General features: G+C 61.0%; 1 protein-coding gene across 1 annotated transcript; it reads right to left on the bottom strand.

Annotated features, from left to right (window-relative positions):
- Nucleotides 1-550: 550 nt before the first annotated feature.
- Nucleotides 551-7763, bottom strand: CFAP157 (cilia and flagella associated protein 157). The gene is made up of 9 exons (XM_044439722.1): nucleotides 7627-7763; nucleotides 6148-6419; nucleotides 5070-5223; nucleotides 4221-4488; nucleotides 3775-3905; nucleotides 2728-2878; nucleotides 1560-1738; nucleotides 1173-1329; nucleotides 551-720 (listed from the first exon to the last, which is right to left on the bottom strand). Exons 1-9 carry the CDS (start codon nucleotides 7761-7763, stop codon nucleotides 589-591), a joined length of 1581 nt encoding a protein of 526 aa, XP_044295657.1. The 3' UTR covers nucleotides 551-588.
- Between the last annotated feature and the right edge of the window lie 279 nt (nucleotides 7764-8042).

The raw sequence follows: 8042 nt of genomic DNA on the forward strand, positions 1-8042 counted from the left end.
GTCGACCGCCCCAAGAATCGCAGCTGTCCTCTTGCAAGGCAAAAGCAAGCAGCATGTTTCTGGCCCTTATGAGGGCCAAGCAAAGGCCTGCTTGTCCTCCCTTACAGGGGGGTGGGCAGCCAAGCGGGGTCCCTCCCCCTCGTGCTGTTGCGCCTTGGTGCAAGATAGGAAACGTGCGGCAAAGCCCAGCCACCAAAGCAAGGGAAGCTGCCCCGCATTCTGCACGCTTCAAAAGGAACCCTTTTCTGGCGTGAGGCCTAAAGCCAGACTGTCCTCCCCTGCCTGGCACCCTGCAGTGCCCCACCTGCTGGGCTGGCTCGCCAGCTGGGGGCCACGGGGAGGGCTGCTAGCGGGCAGACTGGCCCAGTGACTGCAGGGCTCCAGCAGCTCCTCTGGGCTCACGGTCCGGGTCCAATTCAAAATAGATCCGTGGCTCTGGAACCTTTTAATGGGGTGGCTTTGCGTGGCCCAGACTGTCCGTTCTTCCCGCCGCAGCGGCAGAGAATTCCCCCGGTGCCGCCGCATCGCCGCCGTCCCTCCGTGGGGCAGGCGCCAGCACCGAGCAAAGGGGACAGGCGCCCCCGCCGCCTACTTCCCGAGCAGCTCCTGGGAGGCGCGCTGCCCCACCGTCTCTGGCAGGCTGAGGCCCTTCTGGACGACCCCGTCCCACAGCTTCTCCTCGTCTGCTTTCATCTCCGCCTTCCACAACGCTATCAAGGGCTGCAGGGACACGGGGTGGAGGGTTGCCAGCAGGCAGGCATCTTGGGGAAGTGGATTTCGGCTAACCGCAGGGGGCGCCTCAGGGCAAAGGGGGCACGCTCTGCCCCGGGAGCTGGCAGGCTGCAGGAGAGAGCAGCCTTCACCCCCGCCTCCCCCCTCCTGCCCCCGTCGCGGAATTCAAGCCCCTTTGCCTGGCTGGCATAGGAATGCTGGGGAATCCGGGAGCTCCGAGTATCACGGCTGGAAGGACTTTGGGGCAGGGATCCTGCAGGCCAGGAGGTCGGGCTTGGACTGTGGCGCCGTAGGGCTTGGCAGGAAGAACCAGGCCAGTTCTGCGGTGGGAACAGCACCCCCCGGGCTTCCAGATTTGGCCCCGGCCATCTCCCCCTGCTGGCCAGCTGGCTCGGGGGCCAACTAGCCACGGGCTGGCCACCCGCACCCCTCCAGCTCACCTCCTTGGCGCTGGCGAAGGGCCGCAGGGTGTCGACGTGCGTCCGGGAGAGCGAGCTCAGGGAGGGCAGGCTGTGGGCGGGCCGCGACTTCGCGAACTTGAAGATGTTGAAGTGCGACATGGTGGGAACCGGCCGGACCCGCAGCTCGCTGGGGGGGCTACAAGAGAGGGAGGGACAGGGACAGCTTGAGGGGCGGCGTGGCTGGGCCGACACCCCCCGCTTCCCCACAACGCTTCCAGAAGCTGCGCAAACCGACCGGCCGCTGCACCGGAAGCGGGGTGGGGGTGGCTGGAAGGGATGCTTGGAACAGAGCCAGATGTGCTCCCAGAAAAGGCTTGCACCCCTGGCCACGGAGCCGGCCCTCCTCGGGGCAGTCCTCTTCCTCACCTGTCCATCGCACTGGGCACGTGGAGCAGCTTGCTGTCCAGGAGGAAGGGCCGGAGGGCTTGGTCGGCCTCGATGCGCTCGATGCTGCGGCGCAGGAGGGTCAGGATGCCGTGCAACGCGTCGTTGCGCCGCAGCTGGAGTATCACGTCGACGTCCGCCTCGCCGTCCAGCGGCCGTTCCTGCGGAGGCAGAGAAGGCCAGCGCCCGTGGCTTCCGGGCTCTCGGCGAAACCGGCGCCAGTTGGACACACCCTACGCTGCGGGCCCGAACTAAAGAAAGGTTTCGGTCAGGGATGGGGCCCCCGGGCCCTCTTACAGGCCCCATGCGGACCGGCAACCATTTGGGGTTTTCCCAACTTTCGAGCATCTTCCTCCCAGCTTCTGAACGGTTGCAAGCGCCTCGCCAAAGCTGCTGTTGCAAAGGTGCACCTACTACAGCCTGCACCTCTAAATCCGGCAGTTCTGCCCTCCGGCCACTCCCAGAACGAAAGCCGAGCGCTTCTGCCGTCCATTTTAATTTCCCAAGGTGCCTTTCCCAAGTTTTCCCCCCCCGTTCAAGCCCTCTCTCTCTGGGGACACTGAAATGGAATGGAGAGACTGTCTGCGGTCATAGGTGTTTAGCCTGGGCTTGGAAGATCCGGGTTCTTCCAAGTCCCCGCTCTGGTCATGCAGCTCACTGGGGAAATTTGGGCCAGTCGCTCGCTTGCTCGGGTCTACCTCACAGGGCTGTTGTTGGGAGGATAAAATGGAAGGAGGGGATTTGGGTTCCTTACGGGAGAAAATGAAATGAATGCATTACAAGGGGTTCCTCAGAAAGGAAAGGAAAGGAAAGGAAAGGAAAGGAAAGGAAAGGAAAGGAAAGGAAAGCGTTACAAGGAGGGGGAGCAACCCCCGTGGCTTTTGTGACGGGCCACCTTCGCTCATGGTTTGGCAGGGCTCCGGGGTGGGGACTGAGGGGGCCCTCTGGACGGTGGCCCTTCTCCAAGCCGCACAGCTCCGGACGGCCGGGCTTGGTTGCTGGCTGCTGCCCACCGGACCAGCCCCCGTGCCTCCCCAGCGTGGAGCCCGGCAGCGGGGCCTGGACATGTCCCAGCACGCGTCTCCCACCTTCACAGCGACCGCGTGTGCTTTGCGCGGCCCCTGGACCGCGTGCACCATCCGGGACTCACCGCCAGCACTTCCTTGAGGCCCCGGGCAGCGTGCCGGAGGGCCTGCTCGGCCATGAGCCTCCGCTGCCGCTCGTCCTGCAGGCTCTTCCCTCGGTCTTGCTCCTGGGCCATCTTCCGCGCCAGCTCGTCCTTCTGCGCGCTGAGCTCCTCTCTGGACGAGCGGGGAGAGCCGGAGGGACGGGACGTGGGCACAGCTTAGAGGGCGCGAAGTGTGAGGCTGAACGCACCCTCCGCCACCGCGCAGAAACTGCCAAACGGTGCTGCAATTCTTAAAATTGTCGAGTCCTTCCACCTTTGGGTTTCTCTCGTTTTTCAGCCTGTCGGATGTCCCCTCCACACCCACAGATTTGTTTTATCGCCCCTAATTTCGGGGGTCCCCAGGAGGGACGGACGGACGGACGGATGGCTTCCATAAAGGAAGCCACAGCCTTGAATTCAGAACAGAACCGCAGAGACGTCGCGGACAAGACGTTTTGCAGGGGTCTAATTCATGGGGTCGCCATCGGCTGGGGGCAACATGATGGCGTTTCCTGACCATTCGCAGAGGTCCATCCACCCGGCTCGGCATAAAGATCAGGCCCCGAAGGAGCAGCCCCCGTGGCGCCTCTGCTTCTCCTGCGTCGCTCGTCCACCTGCTTCTCAGCCTGGTCCAGAGGAAGGGGGACACCATGCCCCCCCTGCACCTCGGCTCCCCGCCTGGCGATGGGGACGAGGAGGAGGCAGAGCAGCCGGTGACGATCGTGGGAAGGGGCCCCTCCGAAGCCTGCAGCCAGCACCGGCTCCTGCAGGCCTGGGGCTGGCCTGGCAGCACAGGGGCCTTCTCTGGCTGGTGCTGTTTGAGCTGCAACCAAGGGCACTCCTGAGCATGTAGCGAATGATGCCACACAGGGACCGGGAGGGCCAATCGGCAGTCCCCAGCACGCCGCCCTCTGCACTTTCGAGTGCCGTCGCCGGCTTCCTCCCGGAGCGTTCCCCGCGACATAAGAGAGTGGGCAGAGAAGCATCTGTGCGACGGCGGACCACCCACCCCTCACGCGAGGCACTAACCTGAGCGCCTGGTTCTGCTGCTCCAGCACTTCGTTGGTCTTCTGGGTTTGGGCCAGGACCCTCTTCACCTGCAGGTGCTCGTCCACCTGGGCCTGCAGCTCTTTGCACTTGGTGGTCAGCATCCAAATCAGCTGCGGACCAGCCAGAGACGTGAACGCTGTGGGAGAGCTCCGCGAGCCCATGTCAGGAAACTGGCCTTGGACGGGGCGGAAAAGGGGATCGGGGGAGAGGCTGGGATCTCTGAGACTGGGGAGAGGCGTGCCTGAGTGCCCTCCGGGCCTCTCCATCTTTGGACCTGCCCCTGCCCTCCATCCGGCCAACCTCACAGGGCTGTTGTGAGGATGAAACACAGGAGCCCCGCGCAAGGGGAAAATAGGCGGGATGCCAAAAGCAGCCGCTCAGCTGGCTGCGCAGAGCAGATTCCTTGGCCCGAGGAGGCCGCTCACCTTCTGGTTGCTGACGCTGGTCTTGGCCATCCGCCTCTCGTTTTGCTCCAGAAGGTCCAGCTGCTTCAGGGTCCTGGTGTGCGCCTCCTTCAGCCGGTCGTTCTCCTGGATGAGCTGGAGGCTCTGCTCCGTGATCTTGGTCAGCTGCAGGCTGATGGTGACATTCTCGCGGATGGTGCGCTTGGTGGTCTCCGCCATCTGGCTGTTGGACACCTTCCGGAACTCGGCCGCCACGGCGTTCACCCGGTGCAGCATCTCCTTCTTCAGCCTGCAAGGGGGAGCCAAGTCCCCGCTCGGACCGCCCCTGGGCACGGCAAGGGCCCGCTGGCTGCCTCCGCTGCCGGCCAAGCCCCCGGGAGGCCTGCCGCCCAGGCAGCCAGCAGCTCTCTGTGGTTTTTCCAGAGCAGTGGTGGAGAAATCTTTTCCGGCCCGAGAACCAGATTCTGGAGAGGTTCTAGCGGGGCGGAGGGGAGGTGGAGCCTGCAGCCAGCGGGCATGGCTGGAGCAACGGGGTGAGGCCCCGGCCAAAGGATTGGCACTTCAAGCTCTTACTGGGGGGCACCAGGCCTCCGGAAAAGCATCACAACCTTCGGAAGCTGCAAAAAAGCAGTTCGCGTCTGTGGGAAGGGGCATGTTCCCGGAGGGGCTCTCCTGGATTCCCTGGCTCGTGCTCACCCACCCCTGGTCCAGAAGCCGTACCCAAAACTACAAAGAAGTTTCTGACTAAACTTCAGAACGAAGCTCAAGTTTCCACATGTCTCTCTTGGCCTCAGTGGTCCTCCTCTGTAAAATGGGAGTATTGACCAGGTAACAAGGACAGCCTCCACTGTCACATCACGTGGCACGTACCTCTCTTTATCTATCACAGTTTTCTTCTCCAGGTTGTAAACATATTCCTTGTGGTTCTCTTCCTGCCTCGTCAATTGCTCCTCGAGGTCGGAAAACTTGGCCATGAGCTCATCCTTCTGGATCCGAAATTCCTCCAGGGCAGCCAACTTGCCACCTTGTCAACAGAGGTCATCTGGTTCAGCAGGAAGCCTGGCATTCCCCACTCCTGCCTCCCTTCATCCAAAGGGTCGTTGGGAAAGGGAACACAGAAAATTCCCAGGAAAGATAGGATGCTAATTAATGCCTCAATCCCTTCTTTTGCACTCCTTTGAGCAAAGTGATTGGCATTTGTATGACTAAAAAGGAGAAAAAGCAAAAATTAAAATATGCAAAGCTTTGCCGGACCTCAGAAACTCGCAAGAAGGTTTGGCAAGATCTGCATTCGTTAGCCAGCAGAGAGATTTTGTGAAGACTTTAGTTTACAGCATCTAATGGTAAATCTTTAACTGAGCAGGAGAATAATATTTCAGGCCCACCACTGTTTTCCACACTTGGTTGAGTGTGACAATTGGCAGGGGAGGAATTTGTTTCTTGGGACAGAAATCCTGAGGGTGCTGAAGTCGTGCGGCACAGTTTGAACATACATAGCCACCCACAGCTCCGTTCTTCAGCCGGGTAGCCACGAAGCCTGGGCTGCTGCTGGCTATCTCAGAGTAGCTTTTCTTCGCTTTCCTCCCTCCAGCTCCCATTCCAAGCAGATGAGATATGTTGGCTCGTAGCCCTGAGCCATCTGCATGCCTGAAAAGGTGTGGGGATTAACTCTCATTTTCATTTTTAGATATCCGCCCTGTGGAAAGCCCTGCGGAAATCCTTTCACACATCTGCAACCACACAACGCTTTCTCATTCGAACCTCCAAACAAAATATTTTGCGTGCATCTGAAAACAGGGCCTGAACAAGCGCAGGCATTAAAAGAGGAAGCAACCCCGGTTTTGTTTTCTGCCTGTCTGAGCAGTGATGGGGAGGGGGTGAGAAGCCAGGGGAGGAAGGAGCCCAAGCCTCTCCATCTGGTTTTCCAGAGCCACCAGGCCCTCCTTACTTAGCGCCATGTTCTCCGAGGTGAGCATGTCCTTCGTCTCCTGAAATTCGTGCCGCAGCTGGGCCAGCTGAGCTTCGAAGGCGTCCTTCTCTGAGTCCTTGGCCTGCTGCAGCAGCTGAAGCTGCAGCGAGAGCTCGGCGATCTCGTCCACCCGCTGGTTGAGTGTCTTCTTCAGGAAGGCCACGATCTCCTTGTTGTCTCCGACCATCTTCTCATATTCGGCCCGGAAGAGGTCGTCGCTCACTTGCAACTCGTCCCATTTCTGCTGGTAGCTAGCAAGACACGGACACAGTCAAGCAAAGCACCTGGACCCCACTCCAGACCCCCCAAGCACACACACACACGCCCATGCGCCACCCATCACAATACACACACACGTACTCCAAGGGACACTACGCACCACGTGCAACGAAGAGCCCGGGGTGCGCACCTGGATAATAGAAATAGGTCGGAACCCCAGACAGAAGCAACACCCAGTTCCAAATGCGCCCAGTGGGATGCAGTGCCCTGTGCTGGGTACCGTGATGGAAAGGATGGGACCCCACACTTTCTGCCCTGCATCCTGCTTTTAACAGCTCATGGCAAAACACAAGCAGGCTCTGGTCACACCTCCAAACTCGGGGGGGGGGGGTCCCTTGCCTGCCCAAAGCGGCTGGGGTGCTCCAAGGCAGACGGGGATCGTGATCCATCTGGGCTCACTGAGACACAGAACCATCCTGCCCAGAAGACCCCCCAGATCAGGCGTGTGGGGCAGGCGGCAGCCGAACAAGCAAGCGGGCGTCACGGTCAGAACACCCCTCGGTCGGTATGGGGTAAAGGCGCTGTGTGAATGGCTTTTCAGCGTCGTGCCAGAGAATAACCCTGCCTGTCCGTGCCTTGGCCGCCGAGCAATTGCACTGGGGGCTCGTGCCCCCGCGAGAGCCGACCCGTGAGGACGTCGACCCAGCTCCGCCAGCGCACGGATGACGCACGGATCTGTCACCCTGCGACGAGCGGATCGAGAGGCTGCGGGTCTCGACGAGGGTGAGTCGCAACGAGGTGTGGTGAAGCAGTGTTGGGCGAGAGAGATCCGGTTCGATTCCCTGCTCAGCCGGGAAGCTCACGGGAGGACTTGGGGCGGCCACAGACTCTCGGCACGACTGCTTGTTGCGAGGATAAAATGGAGCTATCGACTCGGCTTCCAAGACCCAGCTCCACCGCTGCTTCCACGAAAGATCACCCCCCCCCCCCCGCAGTTTCTGGACCGTATCCCCCATCCGCTGACGCAGCCACTGGCCAGGAATCCGGGGAGCTGCAGGCCAAGATGCCTGGAGTGAGGGTGGGAGGGGGTGTTTTTGGGTGGGCTGCCCATATACACCCCACAGAGGCGAAATACACAGGCTGACAGACCTCCACACAGGTGCCCTGTTCCTGCAGGGCACAAACACCCCAGAATGCGCTTTGCGCATGCACACGGCCAAGCAACACGCCTGTACCCACCGGGCTAGTCGCCCCTCCAGATCCCGGATCTGAATCAGGTAAAATTCCCGGCTGTGCTCCGGGACGATGTTGTCGTCGACCTCGGGCTCTTTGGGCGCCTCCTCCTTCTTGCGCCCCCCTTTCTTCTTGGGTGCCATCGGGGCTGCTGCAGGGAGACCCCCGAAGGGGAGAAGCAGAAAGGTTGGGGCAAGTCGGGATGGGGGAGGCTGTCGCCGTCCCTTTAAGAGCCGGCACGGCTACACGGTTGCTAGGAGACGTACATAGCAACAGAGGACCGGAGCCTTAAAGGGCCAGGCAGCCTTGCCAGCTGCGCCTCTCTGGCTTTGATTTCCTGCATCCAGAAGCCTTCCAGGGTCCAGCCTTCATTCTCAGGGAGGCAGCACTTTGAAGCATGCAGGAGGGTCCCGAATGAATGG

This window comes from Varanus komodoensis, unplaced genomic scaffold (genome assembly GCF_004798865.1).
Source record: "Varanus komodoensis strain SLA01 unplaced genomic scaffold, ASM479886v1 scaffold36, whole genome shotgun sequence".
NCBI classification, from domain to species: Eukaryota; Metazoa; Chordata; class Lepidosauria; order Squamata; family Varanidae; genus Varanus; species Varanus komodoensis.

What these genes read in the sequence shown, in the direction of transcription:
- CFAP157 (XM_044439722.1), bottom strand. Translation starts at nt 7,763, where the DNA reads ATGGCACCCAAGAAGAAAGGGGGGCGCAAGAAGGAGGAGGCGCCCAAA. An exon ending in CTGGAGGGGCGACTAGCCCG is followed by an intron (nt 6,420 to 7,626) that starts GTGGGTACAGGC and finishes GTGTCTTGCTAG; the next exon opens with CTACCAGCAGAAATGGGACG. An exon ending in CAGCAGAACCAGGCGCTCAG is followed by an intron (nt 2,879 to 3,774) that starts GTTAGTGCCTCG and finishes CCGCTCGTCCAG; the next exon opens with AGAGGAGCTCAGCGCGCAGA.